General features: G+C 54.6%; 3 protein-coding genes across 4 annotated transcripts; 1 reads left to right on the top strand and 2 right to left on the bottom strand.

The window, feature by feature from the left end:
* The first annotated feature begins 833 nt into the window (after positions 1–833).
* Shmt2 (serine hydroxymethyltransferase 2) lies at positions 834–5,985 on the top strand. 2 transcript variants are annotated; one of them, XM_021173822.1, is made up of 12 exons: positions 834–991; positions 2,173–2,361; positions 2,841–2,920; positions 3,087–3,287; positions 3,555–3,636; positions 3,752–3,874; positions 4,019–4,158; positions 4,310–4,475; positions 4,696–4,795; positions 4,887–5,042; positions 5,135–5,242; positions 5,351–5,985. In XM_021173822.1, exons 1-12 carry the CDS (start codon positions 959–961, stop codon positions 5,476–5,478), a joined length of 1,506 nt encoding a protein of 501 aa, XP_021029481.1. In that variant the 5' UTR covers positions 834–958; the 3' UTR covers positions 5,479–5,985. The 2 variants fall into 2 exon arrangements, with proteins under 2 accessions (XP_021029481.1, XP_021029480.1); XM_021173821.1 differs by having other exon boundaries at positions 2,164–2,361.
* Positions 5,986–6,091: 106 nt separating this feature from the next.
* Positions 6,092–8,274, bottom strand: Ndufa4l2 (NDUFA4 mitochondrial complex associated like 2). The gene is made up of 4 exons (XM_021173823.1): positions 8,175–8,274; positions 7,734–7,822; positions 6,911–6,968; positions 6,092–6,793 (listed from the first exon to the last, which is right to left on the bottom strand). The coding sequence occupies exons 1-4, from the start codon at positions 8,229–8,231 to the stop codon at positions 6,737–6,739; spliced, it is 261 nt and encodes an 86-aa protein (XP_021029482.1). The 5' UTR covers positions 8,232–8,274; the 3' UTR covers positions 6,092–6,736.
* Positions 8,275–14,443: 6,169 nt separating this feature from the next.
* Positions 14,444–20,476, bottom strand: Stac3 (SH3 and cysteine rich domain 3). The gene is made up of 12 exons (XM_021175122.2): positions 20,217–20,476; positions 19,352–19,519; positions 18,847–19,111; positions 18,563–18,660; positions 18,305–18,365; positions 17,270–17,367; positions 15,947–16,013; positions 15,736–15,788; positions 15,476–15,561; positions 15,263–15,314; positions 15,048–15,185; positions 14,444–14,881 (listed from the first exon to the last, which is right to left on the bottom strand). Exons 2-12 carry the CDS (start codon positions 19,415–19,417, stop codon positions 14,783–14,785), a joined length of 1,083 nt encoding a protein of 360 aa, XP_021030781.1. The 5' UTR covers positions 19,418–19,519; positions 20,217–20,476; the 3' UTR covers positions 14,444–14,782.
* Between the last annotated feature and the right edge of the window lie 996 nt (positions 20,477–21,472).

Raw genomic sequence — 21,472 nt, 5'->3', positions numbered from 1 at the left:
ACCCTGTCTCAAAAAAAGAAGAAGAAGAAGAAGAAGAAGAAGAAGAAGAAGAAGAAGAAGAAGAAGAAGAAGAAGAAGAAGAAGAAGAAGAAGAAGTGGGCAGCTGCTGGGGAGTAAGGGACATGTAAATAAGAAATGAAATGCAAAACGCGTGAGAAGAGGAGGGACTGCTACTCTGCTCTCAGCCGACAGCTGGATAGACACAGAGGAGGCAGGCTGTGAGTCAGGGGAAGAGGACAACCCGCCGGAGATCATGTCCACATGCGAAGTTTCATTTAATCCCTTCTACAAGCTCTTTGTGTTGGAGGGGGCAAGGTGTGACAGGCTCATCAGTGGTCCACTGTCCTCTAACTTCACATGTAGCTGAGGCTACTAGCCTTGACCTTTCTATCTCTCTGTCTCCACTTCCCTAGTACTTCCATGGTTTCACAATGGAAGAAACGGAGGACTTTGTGTTGTAATCCTAAAGCAAGGATTTGAGTCTTTTACCCTTTCAAACTATATCTGCTTCCACTGTGTGTAGTTATTTACCTTCTAAATACGTCTTAAATCTCCCTGAGAGCCATATGCTGGATATGCTTGGTAGGCATAAACCACACGAAAATAAACAAACAAACAAACCAAAAAGCGCTTGCCTGGACAACCGGAAAGAAAAACAAAATAGAAACTCTGAAGAGCTTCAAGAAAGGACATGGAGGAGCTTTAAGTCTAAGAACTTTTCAGGCAAAGCTCTCTATACCGGGACTTGTATAGATGGGAAAGGACAAAGTAAAAAACTACAATTCCCAGAAGGCAATTTTAAAAACCCAGTACTGCGCATGCGCAGGGAACGCCTCTTTATCTCGGACTTCACAGGGGCAATTTTCTCGCGCACGCGTTCTAAGAGCAGCCGGTTTTCGACCCCGGTACTACACCGATACAGAGTTAGTGGCTAGTCCTCCTGTGGCCTCCTGTAGCGATGGTATCCTTCTCTTTGCTTCGGACCACTCGGGTAAGACCAGGGTTCTGTTTACTGGATGATCAGTGGAAAGGCCCACCCAAAGTGGAGTTCTCCTGGCTCCTTGCCGCACGTGTTCTGGGGCCTCGGGGAACAGATGCTTAACCAGGAAATCCCTGAGACAGCACACATGCGGTGGCTGGGCCCCTAGTTCTGGCGATCAGACGGTCTAGGGTCTTGTAGTCGCCCAGTTGAACAACGGCTCTTAAGGCAAAGGTCCGCAGACGCTGTGTTAACAATATCCTAGCGAACAAGTGGGGTTCTCGGCTTCGATGCGCTAGTTGAATTTTTCCCGCCAGCTCTGAGCTATGGAGATGATGCAACCGAGCCTCAGTACTTTCATCACGCAAGGGTCCTGCTGCTGTGTGGGCAGGAAGGAGGTAGTGAGGTGCTGTGTGTGTGAGATAAAATTAAGATTTTGGGCAAACACCTTCACCCTACCCCAGCTCCCGCCAGTACACACCTCTTTCCAAGAACTGACTGCTTAAAAGTCTATCCTCCTACTTTTTAAAGGTTGCTCTGGAAACCACCCTTTAAAAGCCTCTGGTGTTGAGCCTTGTTAACTTGGAATCTTCTCTCATGGAGGTATTCATGTCCGGAGGCCCTGCAGGAAGTCCACCTCTTATGTTTATGAATATTTTAACTGCACTGTGTGTGCACTGCGTGCATGCCTGGGTACCCACAGAGGTCAGAAGAGGGCATCAGGTCTCATGGAACTGGAGTTACAGATGGTTGTTAGCTGTTTTGTGGGTGCTGGAAGATGAATCGCTGTCTCCCACAAGAGCAGCCAGGATCTTAGGATGGTCGTTTTGTTCCTGTGTGTGGGGAGACTCTGGAATCTCAGTGTCTCTCACCTGAATTGGAGGGACATGGGCTTCTGGGGCACAAGCTTTGCTCTGTGACTTTGCAGAGTCACTCAGGGTGATGTGGAGGGAGATTAGGGATGCGTTGTGTTAGAGTTGACCAAAACTGCCCTTTGGATAATGATCTGAACCTTTGACTCTAGAACTTGCTATTCAAGATGAAAGTGGGGGTAGAGAGCACTGACTGCTGGCCGGACCGGGCTGCGTACTTAGCCAGAGGGCTCGATCTGTACCCATGACTGAGGGCAACTGGGAGAAGAGATCTGGACAATTTTTAATTAATCCTGGCCTTTCTGCCCTGAGCCTCTGCAGAGATGTGGTCAGCTGGTCTGCATGGCTGCCCGGGCCCAGCACAGCAAGGTGGCCCAGACGCAGGCTGGGGAGGCAGCTGGAGGCTGGACGGGCCAGGAGAGTTTATCAGACAGTGACCCTGAGATGTGGGAGCTTCTGCAGAGGGAGAAGGACAGACAATGTCGCGGCCTGGAGCTCATCGCCTCAGAGGTAGGACGTGAGGATATGGGTCAAAGAGCGCGAGCTACGGTGTGCGCAGGGATCACCACGTCACCTGCGGTCACGGTAGTGACTTCTCCACGCCTCCCTGTCAGACTCAAAAGAGCTTTTTCCTGGGCCTTTTCCCTCTTCTCTATACTGTCCTCTGAAGCATAAGGCAGGACTAGTTTATGGGGCTTGAGCGTTGGGAAGCTTCTAGAGCCATGTAGCGTCATCTCTTGTCAGAAGAAAGAGGAACCTGGAAGCACGGGTTGAGTGGACAGGCGGCCCTACTGGGGCCACCCGTCATGGCAGCCGAGTTTCTGAGAATGTTGCTTCTGGTCCCGCCCCATGCCTGGCGAGGAACACAGAGCCTTTGGCATATCCCATCTCACCCCTGCAGCCTGTGGGCTCTGGCAGGGGCGGGGTCGTGGGAGTCCAGGGGAAGGGAGACCCCATTGCCTTCTGACACTGCCCCCCCACCACCCCAGAACTTCTGCAGCCGAGCTGCGCTGGAGGCCCTGGGGTCCTGTCTCAACAACAAGTACTCGGAGGGTTACCCTGGCAAGAGGTGAGGCTAGACCAGAGGGCTGGAGGGCAGCAGCAGGGATGGCAACCCCAGTGGCGGAACCTCCCTGAGCCCCGTTAGTTTTACAGAACAGCGGCTGCCCAGTCCTTTGCTGCTGGTCAAGGATGCTTTCTCTGCACCCTTAAGTACTGTCCGTCTTCCACGGCAGATACTATGGAGGAGCGGAAGTGGTGGATGAGATCGAGCTGCTCTGCCAGCGCCGGGCCTTGGAAGCCTTTGACCTGGATCCCGCACAGTGGGGAGTCAATGTGCAGCCATACTCAGGGTCCCCAGCCAACCTGGCTGCCTATACGGCCCTTCTGCAGCCTCATGATAGAATCATGGGGTTGGACCTGCCCGATGGGGGCCAGTGAGTATGAGTGGGCGGAACGATGGGTTTGCCGGGCAGCGGCAACACGATATAGGAGTTAGTGAATGAATACCTGTCAGGTCTGGTGAAGATGGGCCACACTGTCCCATGTTACACTGAGCACCCAGCATGGGGTGTCCAGAGGGGAGCGCGGGGAGGGGGGGGAGGGGGGCGGTGAGGCGAGCTAGAACCAGTGTTTCCGGGACAGGTCTGTTGGGTGGCTGGTTAAGTCAGGCTACATCACTCCGAGATCTCCCTTCTGTCTAGTCTCACCCATGGCTACATGTCTGATGTCAAGCGGATCTCTGCCACATCCATTTTCTTCGAGTCTATGCCCTATAAGCTCAATGTAAGTGTTCCAGGGGCTGGGCACTTGGCCCCGATGGTCCACTCTCCTTGGCCAGTGGGAGGGGCTTGAGCTGCCTCCAGCTCTGGGCCTTAGCTGTCTGTCTGTCTGTGTCCAGCCCCAAACTGGCCTCATCGACTACGACCAGCTGGCACTGACCGCTCGGCTTTTCCGACCGCGGCTCATCATAGCTGGCACGAGTGCCTATGCCCGCCTCATTGACTATGCACGCATGAGAGAGGTTGGTGAGGGACTGCCAATCAAGCTTTCCTCTATGCCGGGGGCGGGGCGGGGCGGGGCGGGGCGGGGCAAGGACAGCTGCCTTGTGTATACCCATCCCGGTCTTCCCCAGGCTGACTTCCTTCCTGTTTCTCTACCTGCTCAGGTCTGTGATGAGGTCAGGGCACACCTGCTGGCAGACATGGCCCACATCAGTGGCCTGGTGGCCGCCAAGGTGATCCCCTCCCCTTTCAAGTATGCGGACGTTGTTACCACCACCACTCACAAGACACTGCGAGGGGCCAGGTCAGAATTCCCTGGGGTTAAACCTTCTCCCCCCCCAACCCAATTGAGGGGACCCGCGGATCCTCTGAGTGCCTATGCCAGTCATCCGTCTTCCTCTCTCCCCCGACACTTGCCCTTCCTTTTAGAGCCTGACTATGCATCTTCCACACAGGTCAGGGCTCATCTTCTACCGAAAGGGAGTACGGACCGTAGACCCCAAGACTGGCAAAGAGATCCCTTATACCTTTGAGGACCGAATCAACTTCGCTGTGTTCCCATCCCTACAGGGTGGCCCCCACAACCACGCCATTGCTGCAGTAGCTGTGGCTCTCAAGCAGGTGGGGGGGGGCGCTCTCCCCTTGTGTCGGGTGCACTGGTCCAGAGATTTTGCTTCCTTACTTCCTTGTACCTAAAGCTGAGGCTCGTGGAAGGGAAACAGCTTAAACTGGGAGGCAGCAAAGCCGGGGTCACGGAGTCCTTCTTGTTCAGTACAAGACAGGGCCTGTACTCAGCCCTACGGGGGAACAAACAGCAGGAGCTACCGTCTCTCCTCTGTAGGCCTGCACCCCTATGTTCCGAGAGTACTCCTTACAAGTGCTGAGGAATGCCCAGGCCATGGCTGATGCCCTGCTCAAGCGAGGATACTCGCTGGTGTCTGGTAAGCCAGGGGGTGGGTAAAGGCCTAGGCCTTTGTGGCCTCAAGCAGAGGGCCAGGACACCCCAGTCCCCTGTCATTGTCCCCCCCTCAGGTGGCACTGACACCCACCTGGTGCTGGTGGACCTGCGGCCCAAGGGCCTGGATGGAGCCCGAGCCGAACGCGTGTTGGAACTCGTCTCCATCACAGCCAACAAGAACACCTGTCCTGGAGACCGGAGCGCCATTACTCCGGGGGGCTTGAGGCTTGGTGAGAACCTGGGGTCTGCGGAGGGAAGGGTCCCCCACACTGGGGTTGTCTGTATCTTGGCTATGCTAAGTGTCTCCTGCTCTCTCTCCCAGGGGCCCCAGCGTTGACCTCTCGCCAGTTCCGTGAGGACGACTTCCGTAGAGTCGTCGATTTTATCGATGAGGGAGTCAACATTGGCTTGGAGGTGAAGCGCAAGACGGGTGAGTAGCTTCAGAGGTCTGCGGTCAACCAGTTTCACCCGCCTCCCCTCACCCTAGCTCCTGGCCCCGCCCAGCAGCCCTCTGATCAACTTCTCCCACCTTTCTCAGCCAAGCTCCAGGATTTCAAATCCTTCCTGCTCAAGGACCCAGAGACAAGCCAGCGTTTGGCCAACCTCCGGCAACAGGTGGAACAGTTTGCCAGGGGCTTCCCGATGCCTGGATTTGATGAACGTTGAGGATACCTGGCGGTCAGAAGCCCACAGACCGGAAGTTACCTTTCTTCCCGCCTCCCTGGACCACAGAAGAGATGTCACTCCTCTCTGGGTTTTAGTGGAGGGAGGGAGGCCTTCCATTTAGGGCAAGAACCAGGCATAAACTCCCCTCCAGAATTTGTAGCTGAGATTTCTGATCTGTAACCGTGTCTACACGAAGCACCCAGTTCACATCCGACTTGTTTTTGAGACGGGGGTCTCACTTAGCTGTGAGTGGCCTTGAACTGACCCTCCTACCTCCATTTCCCAAGTGCTGGGCTTATAGGTATGCACCATGACACCCGACTTCACCCTCAGCTTTCCGCTCGGACCCTCCCACTACATCTCAGTGTTACAGACTCCCGCTCTTTCTTGGGGAAGAGGGGGTGGGTAAGCGCCCTCCTTCCTGTTTTTATCTAATAAAATGCTAACCTGCCCAGGGTTCCTATTACTGTGGGAGGGGTCCCCTGGGCCGGCCAGCGATTCGACTCCCTCAACGTGTATCTCTCCTTCCCTCCCACCACCACAAGGACCCCCGGGGCTGTAGCCTCCTCTCTGATCAGAGCCGACACCAGACGTGATTAGCAGGCGCAGCAAATTCAATTTGTTAAATGAAATTGTATTTTGCCCACGGCTGCTTCTGTTTGATCCCCAGGGACAGAAAAGCAAGGGAAGGGAGGGGTGGGGGAAAGGCACAAGACTGCCCAGGTGCAAGACGGGAGGGGTGTCCTTGACCGGAGGCTGCCGGCTTGGGCAGGGAAGAAGCCCACTGCACGGCAGAGGTACCCCATCCGAGTCAGGCTGGGAACCCAGGACGAGCCCAGTCGAGCCTGGGCAGACACCGCCCTGAACCCTGCTCAAAAACTCTCACAAACGTGGGGCCTGCCACGTCCCTGGCACTCAGGCCCCTGCTTGCTGCTGGCACACGTCGGACACGCTCAACACGTAGCCTGCGCCACACCCAGTCAGGAGGGGCAGGGAGGGGCAGAGGGGGACTGGCTTGGGTTTTGGGGTCAACCCCAACTGTCGTCTGCAGTCGAGTCCCCTCCCCCGCGTGGGACTCAAGCTGAGGGTCAGAGGCTTTTTCCTCTCCTGGGAGCAAGGGAGGCGGGTGCGGGCGGGGCGGCCTCCCCCCTGCGTGGGAATCGGGCCGTTAAGCAGAAGCTGGACTGATGCTGCTAGACAGACGCCCTAGGGTCTGGGGCAGGGAGTGGAAAGAGTGATTTACGTGGAGATCACTGGCTTAGAAGTCTGGCCGGTCCTTCTTCAGCTTCTTGTAGTCGGTGGAAACGGCAAGGAACTGTGGAGAGGGAAAAGAGAGTTGAAAGAGCGGCTCTTACCTCCCCTGTCTTGTGTGTGGTATTGACTTAGGGACTAGGAGGGGAGGGGAGAGGGGAAACACTGGTTCTACAGTTACCTTGTACTGGTCATTGGGACTCAGGCGGTTCCAGGGCTCCGGGTTCTTTCTGTCCCAGCTGTGAACAGGGCAGGAAGGTTAAAGTTTCTCTTCTGGGGACCAGGACTTTGGCATTAAACATGGCCTCAGTATCACCACCCCTGGCGCCCTCCCCTGAGGAGGGGAGAACATTTCCTAGAGACTGACAGAGAAGGGGGAGTGTCGTTGTCATCGCCATCGCTGGGAGGTGCTGGCAAGAAGTATGGCAGCTGATGACCAAATGACAACCTAGCCTATAGACTGCCCAGGGTTAGCCTCCCTCACCCAACCGCTCAGGGCAGAGTCCTGGGAATCAGACAGAAATCCTGAAGGACAGTACTTTCAGTGGGTGCACCTCAGACTCCAGGATCAGAGTGGATGGTGCTTTGGCCTTCTGCTTGTCAAAGGACTGACCCCTTGATGCTTCTGGCAAGACACAAAGTCCCAGTACAACCAAAGACCCTCAGAAGTCCCACACTGCCAGACCTCCAGCACTTCCAGTCAGGCATAGAGGTACCTAAAAGCCACCAGACATGGCCAGTACTGTGTCGCCATGGCAACACTGTGGTGAGCTGCTGGGATTCCAGCTGCCCCACGTGGCTAGCCACTGACAGCCACCAGGTGGTCCAGATGGGAGGTGAGGGTCTCTCAGGTCAGGGGCCACTCCAACCCTGGGAAATGCTGGGTGGCAGTGGAAATGAGGACAGACACAGACCGAGGGTCCTTCTAGGTCTAAGGTCCCACCTTAGACCATTTTCCTCCACCCAGGACCCCTGCCCTCTTGCCTCCCAAGACCTGTTGTTACCAGACATCAGGACTGCGCAGGGCAAGTCGCAGCAAGTAGAGTCCGGCACTGCCCATGCCCAAGCAGATGAAGCCAATCATTGGGATGAGCTGCAGAAAAACCAGGCACTCTCAGGGTCTGAACTCGGCTCCACTCACTCTGTCCTAGTTTTTTTTTTCCTGTCCCTTTATCTTTACTCAAGGTCTGATGCCACCTTCCCTTTGGGAGTGGGGCCTGAAACCTACAGCAACATCTTCAGCACGCTGTCCCTTACCCTAGAGTGATCCTGTCCAAGGCAGGTTGCAGGGACATTGAGTACATTGCAGAGAGAGGACATGGAATGTCCCTGGGAAAACTTGGGAACACTAAGGAAACCGGACAGGAAGCAGGATGGGGGGGGGGGGGGGAGGGCTTGAGAGGCAGGGTGACAAGAGGGGAATTAGATCTGGGGACTGAACTCACCCCAGGGTGTCTTTTTATCTGCCGGTAGAAGCGGGCCCCTAGACTAGTTCCTGCCATCTTGTCCCAGTGTCTGGTCTTCTAGGTGGATCTCTTCTATTCCTCCCCCTGGGGTCCCGCCCCCCGTCGGGGAGGGGTCAGCCTAGCCCCGCCAGCCCCACCCAGCTTGCTTTCTTGCAGTTCCAGATCCAAAACAGGCTGGAAGTTGATGCGGGAACCTTGAGGTTCCTCCTCCCCAACTCTCTCTTACTAAAAGGGAAACCCTGGCCCACGAGACACCATTATACTTGGGTCTTTGGGTATCTGAGGGAGGAACCTCTTTGGCTTCCAGAGACTGAAGGGGGATCCAGATGTGGGACAGACAAGCAGACAGCCTTCTAACAAAGTGGGGATGTGGAGTGTCCACTGCAGAGAGCAGGGAACAGTGGGGGCAGGCACAGTACTTTGTCTACACTCCTGGAGCTAGCAGGCCTTGTGAGTATAAGAGGCACGTGAGCAAAGTTAGTGCTGCCAGCCCCTCTTGGTCTGGGCGGTTTTGCAGGGTTGTGGTTGGCCTGGAGTAGTTAAGAGGTGGAGGATGCAGGTGTATGAATTTCTGCAAGGCTCAAGGCATAAGGCAACAGTTGTAGCAATTTAGGGGCTTGAGATGAGGAAGGGAGAGCCCTCGGAGGAGTCCACCATACTCATCTCTGGCTTTGGGACTAGCAGAAGAGCTCCGAATTAAGGAAGCAGCCATAGAAAACTAGAAGAGATGTTGAAAACCCGTGGGAAGGGGGTGGGGGATTAGGTATATGCTATATTGCCTGGGCAGGAAGTTTTCCCCATCCACCGGCCTTCTTTGGAAGACTGGTTTTGGGGACACAGGAAGTGAGCCTCATCTCCTTCTCCTCGCTTCCATGTTAATTTCTATCACCCCTCTCGATTAGCCCCTGCCGCTGGATTCTGCTATGCTCCCCCATTTCTCCCCTAAAGAACTTGTACTATGGTGGACCCCTGCTGGAATGAGCTGTGTACCGCCACTGCCTCCCTAGGGTACAGGGAGAGAGACAACCCTTTCTGAGGGGCCCCTCCCTTTCCTACACACCGATACCTCGCCCGCCCCTTAAGCTGACAAGCTCTGCTGTAATTAGGCTGCGGGGTCCGGGCTCTCCGCCTCCCTCCGGCGGATAATGAGATAAAGTGTCAGAGACATGGCGAGAACAAAGAGACAGAGACTCACTGAGACGAGTGTGGGGGAGGGGGTGGGTGTAGAGGAGGGGGGCTGATGGGATGTCAGAGCCTAGAGCAGAACAGGGCCCTTCCTGAGCGTCCCCACCTCTTGGGCTGGGCCAGGGAGGGTGTGTTCACCAGCGCCCCTAAGCCTGGACTGCTACGGGGGTGGTGGTGGTGCTAAATACCAATCTTGGAGCTCAAGCTCCAGCAGCTGCCCAGCTGGGCTGCACATCTGGTGGTCTGTGGCACAGCTGGGGAGCCAGGACTCTGGGAGGGACATCTGGCCCTTGCTTTATGCCCCTTTGCTCTTGGCCCTCGCTTGTCTGGTTCTGGTGAGCTGGACCCAGAGCCTTTCTGTTCTGGAAACTCCACCGTTTCTCCTCCCTTAGGTCTCCAGTCCGCTCTTAAGCTCAGCTATTACACTGGCGCTTCTGTTCTTTCCTTTCCACGATTCCTCGACGCTTTGCATGCTCCTGATCTGGGGGTCTCTGTGAGGCCCCCTCTCCTCCTGTGTGTTCCCATGTTTGGATTGTGGTCTTTGGGGTTCCAGGTTTCACCCCACCTCCTTCCTTGCGTTTTCTCCCTAGGATAACTCAGGCCATGCTGGCCCAGTAGGTGAGGGACAGCGAGAGTCGTTAGCCGAGGATTAGGCGCGACCCATGGTCCCAAGGGGACCAGACTCTTCAACTCTAAACCGCTCCAGGATACTAATCCGCGTGGCTGGCGGCGCAGCAAGTCAAATGCAGCTGTGCTCTCTGGAGCGAGCTGATTACCGTGGTCCGTGGGTGCCGGCGCCCTCTAGAGGCCGAACCGCTCTCAGGCTCGGGGAGGAGGTCTCGGGTTCCCCCTGTCGGCCAGCGCCTGCTCTGCATTTCCAGTGTTTGTTCAAGTTAAGTCTGGAGTGTACATACAGGTCTGTGCCTGGTAGCTTACTATCTGTGCCATCGAGGTATTGGAGACTGTCAGCCTCCTCTCTTCTGGCGTGGCCAGACGACATAGATGGGACGAGGAAGACTATCTCTCCAGGCGCCGACGGCATCCATGTTCAGGCTGGAGCCTCAGACACCTGGGGCTTCCTCTCTATCCTAGCACTATCCGGACTTCCCTCTGACTTGGCCTCCCTTTAGCCCCCTAATTCTTTCTGCTTCTGTCTTCAGACTGTCTCTAGCTTCATGTCTTTAGGTTTGTCTGTGCCGCTCTGGAACTCTGCTCTTGGCCTAGCTTAGTCCTTCTGCGTCTGTGTGTCCTGTGTGTCGGGTCTCTTGCCAGTCTCTCCTTCCCTCTACATCTCTCTCCCTTGCTGCGGTCTCTTTGCAAATCTCTCTCTCTCTCTCTCTCTCTCTCTCTCTCTCTCTCTCTCTCTCTCCTTTAGCTCCCATTTCTATTCTGTGGTTTAGTACCTATCCCCAGGGAGCTGCAGCAACCCAACAGAACAGCCCCGCAGACACCTTGGGGCGCTGCTCAGGGTCCCCTCCCATCTCCTCCACATTCCTGTCACCTGGCAGCGGCCTCTTCTTCCCGCTGCAGCTGAGGTACTGGAGAGGGCGCCCGAGAGGGAAGCCACAATGCCCTGCATCTGCTCAGGAGCCCCTCAGGCCCTTGACCCCCGCTGCCACTATTAAGGGCGCTGGGTCCTGAGGCTCTGAGATGATCATGATTGCATCAGCCAGACACAAGTGGAGCCAGGAGCCTGGCGGCAAGCAGGCTAGCAAGCGAAACAAAGACGCCGCGCCATCTGTTTATGCAAAGCGCTCACCGCCAGGGACCCTGGTGTCCCGGTGCCTTGCCCAGACCGGGGCACAGGGTCATGAACCCACTTCTGCCCAGGGCTCCCGCTACGCCTGGGCATCCCCTCCTCCCCAGCAGCCAGAGGGGCCAAGGGGCGAGCAGAACAGGGAGGGGGGCGGGGTGTTGATGTGATTGGAGAGGACGCGGCTGTTTCTTCAATAATGGATGGAGATGATGCGGACGGCGAGCCGGCCGGGAAAGGAGAGAGGAATAGAAATGGGGAGAGAAAGAAGCGGGGGCGGGAGACTCAATCAGAGGCTCTCGCGCACGGGAACGCGCGCGGGCGCGGGCGTCACTGTCATTCGGGTTCTTGCTGCCGCGCAGCTCACACCCAGGCACACGCCCACGCACTGTCACCGAGACACACACACCTGCAAGCAGGCACCAGAGCAGCGCATGCACACGCAAGCCTCTCTCTCTCTCTCTCTCTCTCTCTCTCTCTCTCTCTCTCTCTCTCACACACACACACACACACACACACACACACACACAGCAATGGCTCTTGATTTTCACACATACGTTCCTGGAGGCAGTGATGTCTGCACACCTGGACACATCCAGAGCAAAGAGTGCACAGACAGATTGACATGCCTGTCAAAGCCTGTTTGAAAGAACGTTCAACACACCTAGCCACCCTGGGACTTATAGACAGGAATCACAGAAACGGGGAGGGGGTGGACAAATTGGGCAGTATAGACCCAGAGGAACTGACAAAATGGAAACACATACAGGAACATCTGGAGTTGGGATGCAGACACACATCACACCCCCAGTCTCACATAGATCATATCCTGGTAGCACAGAGAAGGAAATCCTTCTCTGCACACACAGGCGCTGCCATTTGTGCCCTGAGGGGTTGCGTGTGTGAGAGAAGTCGCTAGGTCCCCCCAGCAAGCCTTGTTAGCCCACATTAGCTTAGCGGTGTAATGAGGGGGTGGTGACAGGAGCTGCCTGGGGCTGTGGACTCAGAAGCCCGTGGCCCCGGCCTGATTGACCCACAAGCTTCCTTCCCAGGCCTTCAGGTGCAGACCTCCTCGGTCCCTGCCGCAACACTCCCATCAGGCCCTCCCAGCCCCAACTTAAGCATTTGAAAGGGAGAGCGGTGGCTGGTGGGACAGAAGCAAGGGCCATAAAGAGGTCCCCAGGAGTCCCAGCTGAGGTGAGGTGAAGGTTGAAGAAGGCAGGGTCAGTCAGTCTGTCCCTCACCTTCTCAGGCATGCTGCCCATTCATCTAAGAAGGAGCTCTGGCTCGCTCTCTCTCTCTCTCTCTCTCTCTCTCTCTCTCTCTCTCTCTCTCTCTGCAATAAGAACCTGGAGGAGGGGAATGTTCACTGTGTCCTGGACCCTGTAATACCCTTCCTCTGATCTATTTTCAATTCAGTCTGCTCCTTGGCCTAGACTTATGACCTTTGCAGAGTGTGGCAGCGTCATCCATCACCAGGCAGCTGGCTTGTGGGAGTGGGAGGCACTGGGGACTAACAGTGTCCCTGTCATACCTCCTGCCCTCTCTTGGGACTGGTCAGGGCCTAACTCAACTGGCAGGATATTGAGGGGGAGGTGTGATCACAGGGTTCAATCAAGACAGTGTCCTTCAATCCTGGGACCCCCAACATCCCTCCTTCCAGTTAAGCACAGCCTGTCTCCTGGCTCCTCCCGCCCCCCTTCTCTCGGGCCCTTTGCTTAATTTCCTATTAACTGCTGATAAATCCAATTAAACCGCCGCTCTAATTAGGGACAGCTGCCGGCTCGGTAAGGCGAGGGAGAAGGGGGGGCACCCTGCAAGTATAGGGAGAGAACAGCCGCTCTCCCTGTTCCTCGACACCCCTACATCAACACTGCCGCCCAATGAGCCAGTAAATTGGTTTTGCTTCAGTATTTTTGGGGGGAGGGCTCTCGACAGTTGGGGGGGGGAGCTCAGATTGGGAATCCCTCAGACCTCTTGATGACTACAGGCAGAGTCCTCGTCTTCCCTCGCCTTACTTGTGGTAGGCAGATTCCCAAGAGGGATAGGGCAAAAGGTTGACTTGTGTGTTTTGGGGGTATGTGCCTGTGCCTGTGATCTGCTCCTGTTCCAGTCCAGTCATGATAAAGAGGGGGACTATCCGAGTGTTCCTCTAAGGTCTTGGCCCTCACACGGCCAGGCTTTGATCGTGACAGCCAAGGGCGAAGGGAACAAGAAACTGAACCCGGCTTTGCAGCGAGTTTTGTTGTGTGCTATCCCTACCCCCAGCACACCTCGTCTTTCTGTACGGAAGGGGAGGGGGTGCCCGTCCCGGGGCCCTCCTCTTCCCAGCCCAGCTGAGCCTCTGCCCTCCCCCCTCCTCCAGCAGCAGATGGTGCCCGGGCTCCCGCTGCCAACCTTGCTAGGCGGTGCCAACCTCAGTCCTGGCAGACAACCCATAGAGTAGAAGAGAAGCTTCTGGCTGGCCAGGCCGACCCTCCCCCACCCGCTATCAAACCCAAGACCCTCCGCCTGCCCCACTCCAGCGACCACCCCAAGCTGCTTCTCAATGGTCGGCTCCTAGGTCCCCAAACTCCTCATCTCCTTCTGCTCCTTTCCGCACACCTTCCCGCTCCTCACCACCTGCCGCCCTGACCAGGGCCGGAACATTTGCATATTTGCATATGCAAATAATAACATTTGCATACGGCGCGCCGCAGGGGGGGTCTCCGCTAGAACTGGTTAGCTGTCTGCCAGGCGTCCTCTCACTCCATACCTGTCGGAAAAGGGCTGGGGCAGGGGCCGTGCGGGAGGGGTTAGGCCCCCCCGGCCTCGCTAGCTCCGTTCCCGGAGGACTAGAGGAAGTGTTGCCATGGAGACGGCACGCACCCCACCCCCTCCCAGGCCTAGGGTCTCAGGCTTGGTGTCTCCGGTTCTCTCCCCTTAGCCACCCCTCCAGCCCCTCCCCATCCCTATCTCTCCAACTGAGATCTTGCATCGCCCCCTGGTGGCCAAGCTGGGCTCTGAGCCAGGTTCAGAATTGCAAGGGCTAAATGGGCATGATCTAGCGGAGGTACCTACTTCTGCCATGCTATTCTCCCAACCACGGGGGCACTGGGCTGGAGATTCCAGTCCGGCTTTTTCTTCACTTCCAGCAGAAGCCTAGCCTAGTCTAGAGAGTGCAAGTCTGACTACTCACACCAGCCTTGGATTTTCAAAACCTGACAATTTGGCGGAACATCCAGGGAACATACTCCCGTCCTCCACAGGCCTTCTCTTCGACCGCAGTTTAAAGACAAACAAACAAACAAACAAACAAACAGAACTTTTCTAACTTTTGTTAAAACTTTAATAAATTCGAAACATTTGACAGTTCTGCCCCTCCTTATGGAGATGCTCCCCCACCCCCACCCACAAGCTCTTGAAGGTTGGATGGCCCTGAAGTGTGGGCCTAATTGGTGCTGGCTGCTCAGCACACCAGGTATCCGGAGCCCTAGGCAGGGGAGAGAGGTGGGAACCAGACCCTCCCCAGAAACGTCATTATGCTCTGGTGGGCCTTTCCGACCTCCTCATCCAGTACTCCCTCCCCTTGCCCCTTCCCTCCCCAGCTCGCACTGGGCCCCGCCCAGAACGAGGAGTGGGTGTCTCCCGCCAGCAGGCGCCAGTACACTTAAATCTCCTCCAGGAAGTCAGTGGGAAACAGCCCCACCTTGCGGCCGGTGTAGACCTTGACGTAACCACCAGCTTCATCTCCTTTCTGCACTACGATCTAGGGGTTTAAAGGATTGAGGAACAGGAAAAAAAATTAAGGACAGAAGAAGAGCGCAGGGACGTTGGGGTGGGTTGTACACACTGATGGGTTAGGGCCTCCCTCTGAGGTGCATGGATGGAGAGGTACGACCAGGCCTAGGATTGGGTTAAGGTTCCCGAGATACCTGGTCCTTCTTGAGAGTGATCTGTCCAATCTCGCGGTTCCCCACAAAGGATCTGGTCACGCGGTGCACACGTTCTCCAGCCCGGACCCGAATGATGAAGTTTGGAGGGAAGAATCCGACCTTCTCTCCGATTTTCCCCTAGAGAAGGCAGTGGGTACGCTGGAAATCTCAGGTTCTAGACTACCCATCTCCCATGGGTGATGGCAATGTCTTACCCGCCACCACTCCTCATTGGAGTCATCAATGACTGTGATCTTCTCCCCTGGCCTGGGATAGAAAGGAGACCCTCTCTGTGATTTACAGTCACATGCCTGTGCCTGGCTGTGCTGCAGGGTACCCGCCCTTCTGCCCTCCTCCATTCCCACAGAGAGCTCATCTCTTACTCCTCAATGCTCCCCACACTCCCGCCTCCCTTGAAGGCTCCTCACGGGAAATCCAGGTCGTCCTTCTCCAGGGCTTTGAACCGATAGAGAGCCACAAAGTAATGAGACTGCTGGAAGCCAGGCTGCTTGTTCTGGGGGTGCAAGAGAGCAATGAGTTACCAGACTCCGATTTACCTCTCCGGGGATGAGAGGGCTGCATCGGTTTGTGTGTCTGTCTCAGTGTGGAGGGTGATGGGAAGAGCTGTGAGTGATGTCAGACCTTGGCTGGGACGAGGACCAGGGTTCTACAGGGTGGAAGGACTTACTTTGTCATCAGGAGTTTTCTTCTCCGCCTTCTTGTCCTTTTCTGCATTGTTTCCTTGGATAGGAAAAACAGACAAATTGCTTCTGCCTCCAGGAGGGCATCCATCACTCCCCTCACCCTAGGTTCAGCCTTTTGCTCTCCACCTGCTGCTATACAGCAGCTAAAACCTCCATCCCATCCCATCTCTGTGGATGCAGATGAGTGACACTCACCATCCTGTGACTTGCCCTCCTCTGGCCTGGCTGACTCTGGCTCCTCCTCCATCATGGCTGCCAGAGGCTAGAGGGGGACACTAGAGTTAGAGACAGGCTGTCTTGGGATCCCTTGTTTTAGCTGCCTCTCTAGGCAGGCCAGGGAGTAGCAGAGCAACCAACGGTACTCAAGCTCTGGAGAGTACTTGGAGAAAGTATCTACTCCAACCACCAGAAGACATTCGGGGATTTCTTCTGAAGCATGTGGGCACGTAGGCCACCTGTATTGTGCCTGAAGATAGCTGATGACTGGGAGTTCACTACCTTACAATACAGCCCATGCGATTTAAAGAATATCTGTATCTATCTGTGTTGACTTACTGTCTGGGGCTTTAAATGTGGAGCAAACACGGTCCCTTTAAATATCCGAGGACAGCAGACATGCTTTCTGGCTTCTCTTCCCTGGTAATCTTTAGTCCTTTCAAATCACCCCTATGATTCAGATTTCAGGCCCTTCATTATACTGTCTGCTTAAAAATACTCCAGTGTGGGGCTGGAGAGATGGCTCAGTGGTTAAGAACATTGGCTGCTCTTCCAGAGGTCCTGAGTTCAATTCCCAGCAACCACATGGTGGCTCACAGCCATCTGTAATGAGATTTGATGCCCTCTTCTGGTGTGTCTGAAGACACATATAATGCACTCATTCATATACATACATAAAATAAATAAATCTTTAAAGAAAGAGAGAGAGAGAGAGTCTTTTGTAACAGTGAGGTTGCCCTTGACCTGTGGCTTTGTGCCACAGTTTCATCAACAAGATGAATACTCATATCAGAAGTTCTTCACGGACACCTGCTGGCTCTACAATCCTTTTCTTACTTGGAATGGCAAATTCTCTTCTCCAAATGTAAACTCTTGCCTGCTCCGCAGTAACGCCAGGGACTGGACCCAGCCTCCAATGGCAATCTCTCAGTTTTAGAAGGGAGCCAAGGAGGCATGCTGTATGTCAGGAGCCAGTTTGTTTTTCAGGACTGGATATTAAACCAGGACGCTTTACACAAGTGTGCACACGAGGCAAGTATTCCACCACTGATCTATACTCTCAGCACTCTGGCAGGATGTGGGCCCATACAGAGGCCCACAGTGAGATGTATGAGCGTGCACACACACACACACACACACACACACACAAATCTAAAATTTCACACAGCAATGTTTCTGTCTGGCTATGCCGCACCATCTGGGGGCAGAGGACCCATAGTTTCTGTCGGTTTTCCTGCGGGGGAAATGACCTGACCCGTGGAGCTTCTGGAACGAGCCTCTGTGCAGGCCTACGGCGCTCACATTTTTCTTATCTGCCTGCCCCTTCTTCCGTTCCTTGTTTGCCATGATCACCCCGACGCGCAGGGTTTCAAACACGGGGTCATTGCGATTGGCAGCAGCTGGTGGGATGGGAGGAAGAAGAAGACATCACTGGGAAGGCCGAGGGCTTGTTGGGGGACTGGAGAAGGAGGGGAGAGGGAAGGGCCAGCTGTGTAACACCTAGGTCACCAGTCTGTAAGGGCTCTAAACCACCACTGGGAATGCCTGGAGATGGGACGCTTCCAGGCAGAGTACTGGACAGTGTTGGTAAGTTTCTCGGGAGCTGGGACATGCTTGGGATAATTACTATCCTGCTTCTCTTTGGTTAAGTGGCATGTGTGCAAGCCGGGGCGCTACCGCTGGCAGGTTCCTTTGTACCTACATGCACTCTTCGCAGAATCCAGCTTCTCTGCCAAATACATTTGAGCCAGTTTTCAGCCCCTCACCAACCCTGAACACCATGGCCACCAAAAGAAACATGAACTTTGAACATAGGCCTGCCACTGTGTTTCCTTTTTTGAGACAGTCTTGCTGTGTTGCCCTGGCTACATATGGAAGTCAGAGAGACCTGCCTGCCTCTGCCTTGTGAGTGCAGATTCCAGGCCTGTACCATCAGTGCAACCTCGAGGAATACACTTTGAAGGGATGCCAGATTAGGGCCTTTTTCTGGGGGGCGGGCGGGATGTCCATAGCTCTTGAGCTGGCCCCTGGACAGAGTGGAATCACTCTGTAACAGGGTAAAAACAGACTTAATCCTTGTTCTTGCTTAGAAACGGTTTAAAGGGAGCTGACTAAGGTTCCGTCCTTGTCTCTACCGCTGGCCTGCTCATTCACGTCTCTCTCAGCTATAAACCAATGGACAAACCATTGTATTCAGAAATGGCTGTAAAAAGTCTAGACTGTGGGAGAGCTATGGAGATAGAATGACCCTGTTTCAGAATTTCTTTTCCTAAAGGGGTAGTATGACACCACCTCGGAGGCCTGCCCCCCTCCCTCGGGTCCTGTACGGGTACTTACAGACAGCGTACTGTTGGTCGCTGTAGAGTGGGGAGCTATAGGCCCGACGGAAACCAGGTGGCTGTAGGCGGGATGGGGAGAGCATTAGAAGCGGCAAGGCAGGGTCCAGGATCCCACCCCCCAAGGGTGAGTGCTCTGCCCTTCTCAGAGTAAGGTAAAGCAGGAGATGTATGGAGCGGCTTTAGGGGCCAGCAAGGAGGACCTGATGGCCCGTGCCTTCCCTTCCACCTTCCTGCTCCCCGGAGCCTCGCTACTCACGATCTTGCCGAAGCATCTCTGCATCTCCACGTAGGACTGACAATGCTCATGGATGTTGGTTTTGCAGTTCTTACAGCGGAGTCCAAACTTGTTATTGACTTCAAGGGGGAGAACGTTCGAGTGAGGTTCTGGATGCCCCTCTTCCTTCACCCCGTGGTTACTTCAGCTCTGAACTGCCTGCCTTCTACTGTCAACCTCAGTGCTTTACACAGACACACCTCTCCTAGGTCCTGTCCCTCCCCGTGAGACTTCCATCCTACTGCCTCTGCTCCCCCAAGACTCACGCACAATCATCCGGGCACAGACATCGCAGAACTTGGGCTTCTTGAAGAAATGATCTTTGAACTTGTGGGGCTTGTCGTTGACGAGCTTAGGAGGTTCTGGGGGTGGCTCCTCCTCTTCCTCCTCCTCCTCCTCTTCCTCATAGATATAGTAGATGGGTCCACCCCCAGCCCCCACTGCCTCTCCATTGGCTTGGGGCTCTGGGGGAGGCTCCATCTCAGCTGTCTCTGGAGAGCCCTTCTTGAATAACTGCTTCAGTCGCTGTAGCTGAGGGAGGGGTGAAGGAAACCCAACATTAAATGACAGTCATGGTCTCATTTTCCAATCATGGGAAAGCAATGTCCCTGGTATTAGGGGGCTGGGTGTTGCAGGTGTTGGCTATCCCAATAATAAATGAGTTGCACACAAGCGGTATTAATCCCTGTAGTTTTCTTCAGAGGCTGTGTGATGGCTTCCCAGCCCTTTGGACCCCGCTTCCCCCAACAGCGGACACAGGTCTAGACTTACCCCACTTTGCGGAGTCTCTCCTGGAAAGGGGGGCTGAGGTGACTCCACCACTTCCTTTTCTGTCATCCTACAAGAGGTTGGGCCCCGCTATGAGTTCTAATTTCTGTCTGCTGTTCTTCAATTCCAGCAGTCCTGCTGCACACAGTAGGGTGGCCCTTGAAGGGGAGGCTTTGGGAGAAACTTGGTTAGACAGCTTTGGCAGAGCTTATGAAGAGATTCTATGGAGTTCCCCCCAGAAATGTCCAACAGAGGAAAGACTCCCCAGCCAGCTGCTTACTCGGATACTTTCCACATCAAGGAGCAAGCCCAGAGTCTACAAATCCAATATGCTGTTCAAGGCTTGTCTTCTAGGTTCTTCTACAGCAGTTCTCAACCTTCCTAATGCTGTGGCCCTAACGCTGTGGTGCCTTGTGTGGTGGTGACCCATAAAATTATCTCACTGCTCCTTCACAACTATACTTTTGCTACTGTTATGAACTGAAATATAAATATCTGACATGCAGGACGTTTGCTATGTGACCCACAGGTTGAGAACAGCTGTCCTACAGGTAGTTCTGATTGATGATACACATCTTCTAGTGGCTTCAGGAGGTTTAACCTGGTTAATAAGGTTAACCCGTCTGTGTGTCTGAAGGTGTATCCAGAGATCTGACCTCCCCTACTTCTCTCCTGAGCCTTGGGGGCCTTGTGCCTAGTTCTTCCCTGGCCTGCCTCAGGCCTCTGCTATTTTAGGTTTTCAGAGTAATGTGAGCCTTCCCTTCTCTTACCCCTCCATTCCCTGGACCCCACCACACCCTACCCCCTCCTCCAATCCTCACTCATCCTGAACGAGGACAATTTCACTTCAAAGCCCCAAACTACTCACAGGTGAGGAGAGAGACGAAGAAGCCCAACAGACTCAGGTTAGAAGAAATGAAAGGATAATGAAGAGACAACTTACTTTCCAGACTCCCTAAATCACTGTGGAAAGGGGTCTCTGAGACCTTGATGGTGCTGCTGGGGAGGGCTAGCGCTCTTCCTTCAGGGTAAGCCCCCTTTCTGGTACCTTCTGGACCCACACCAGCTACCCAGACAGTATTAGTAGGTAGGCCTTGGAGCCTCTCACCGTGGTGGCAGAGCTGAAGTGACAGGGCTGGAGGACAGTGGACAGCTGAGAGCACAGCTGACAGGCAGAAATTGGAACCAGGAGGTCTGGGGCAGGGCTCGACCCTGACTCCTCCCATCCCCCCACCCCCCCAACAGCTCTTCTCTGAGTGTTTACACAGAGCAGGTCAGTTCTGGCTTATCAGGAATAGGCATTTTCTACCCAATACCGTAGCACCCCACTCCAAGTACCAGGGATTGAACCCAGGGTTTTGCCATGCTAACTATGTGGCTAGACTGCCAAGCTATACCCACAGCAGGAAAGGAACTTCTGTTCAAGACACAGTCACATGACGGAACTTTAGATCCGATAATGGAATCCCCCCATACTCTCCCCTTAACGTTCAAATAACCGTTCCAATTCTACCCTCCCTGGGCTCATTTCAGTCACGTTCTTGGATGTTATTTCCTGCCTCCCCCACCCTGATAGGGTTTCTTTGTGTGGCCCTGGCTGTCCCAGAACTTGCTCTGTAAACCAGGCTGGCCTTGAACTCAAGAAATCGTTCTGCCTAGCTCCTGAGTGCTGAGATTAAAAGTTATGTGCCACCATGCCTAGCTAACACCAAAACTTTAGGCTAGGAAAGGGGTGGCACCTGAGAAGAGGATGTGACTCAGAATTCTGTCAGCCACGCAAGACTTTCTCACCGGCAGCTGATCAAAGAGGGTGCAGTGCTTTCTCAAGTGCACAGGTGCATTTTTCTACCCTTTCGCCTACAATTCTGTCCCTAAGATGAAGAGAATGTATGTTACTGAAAAAGATGGTAGCAAAACCCAAAAGCTATGGGGCTGGAGAGATGGCAGAGCTTCTCTTCCAGAGGACCTGGGTTCAGTTCCCAGCACCCACGTGGCAGCTTACAGAGCTCTGCAACTCTAGTTCCAGAGGACCGACACCCGCAGGCACGCTGTGTATTTAAACGCATGTAGGCAAATCACTTGTACACATAAAACAAAAATAAACCTTTTAAAAAGAGTCAGGTT

Source organism: Mus caroli, chromosome 10 (genome assembly GCF_900094665.2).
Source record: "Mus caroli chromosome 10, CAROLI_EIJ_v1.1, whole genome shotgun sequence".
Lineage (NCBI taxonomy): Eukaryota > Metazoa > Chordata > Mammalia > Rodentia > Muridae > Mus > Mus caroli.
This window is presented reverse-complemented; position numbering and strand designations above follow the sequence as displayed.

Excerpts from the sequence above, each read along its gene's own strand:
- Shmt2 (XM_021173821.1), top strand. The coding sequence starts at position 959 with ATGGTATCCTTCTCTTTGCTTCGGACCACTCGG. Across the intron at positions 4,796-4,886 it reads AGGATACTCGCTGGTGTCTG|GTGGCACTGACACCCACCTG; the intron begins GTAAGCCAGGGG and ends TCCCCCCCTCAG. Across the intron at positions 5,243-5,350 it reads GGAGGTGAAGCGCAAGACGG|CCAAGCTCCAGGATTTCAAA; the intron begins GTGAGTAGCTTC and ends CACCTTTCTCAG.
- Ndufa4l2 (XM_021173823.1), bottom strand. The coding sequence starts at position 8,231 with ATGGCAGGAACTAGTCTAGGGGCCCGCTTCTACCGGCAGATAAAAAGA. Across the intron at positions 7,823-8,174 it reads AGATAAAAAGACACCCTGGG|CTCATCCCAATGATTGGCTT; the intron begins GTGAGTTCAGTC and ends GTTTTTCTGCAG. Across the intron at positions 6,969-7,733 it reads CTGCGCAGTCCTGATGTCTG|CTGGGACAGAAAGAACCCGG; the intron begins GTAACAACAGGT and ends CCCTGTTCACAG.
- Stac3 (XM_021175122.2), bottom strand. The coding sequence starts at position 19,417 with ATGACAGAAAAGGAAGTGGTGGAGTCACCTCAGCCCCCCTTTCCAGGA. Across the intron at positions 19,112-19,351 it reads GAGAGACTCCGCAAAGTGGG|CTACAGCGACTGAAGCAGTT; the intron begins GTAAGTCTAGAC and ends CCCCTCCCTCAG. Across the intron at positions 15,186-15,262 it reads CCAATGAGGAGTGGTGGCGG|GGGAAAATCGGAGAGAAGGT; the intron begins GTAAGACATTGC and ends TGCCTTCTCTAG.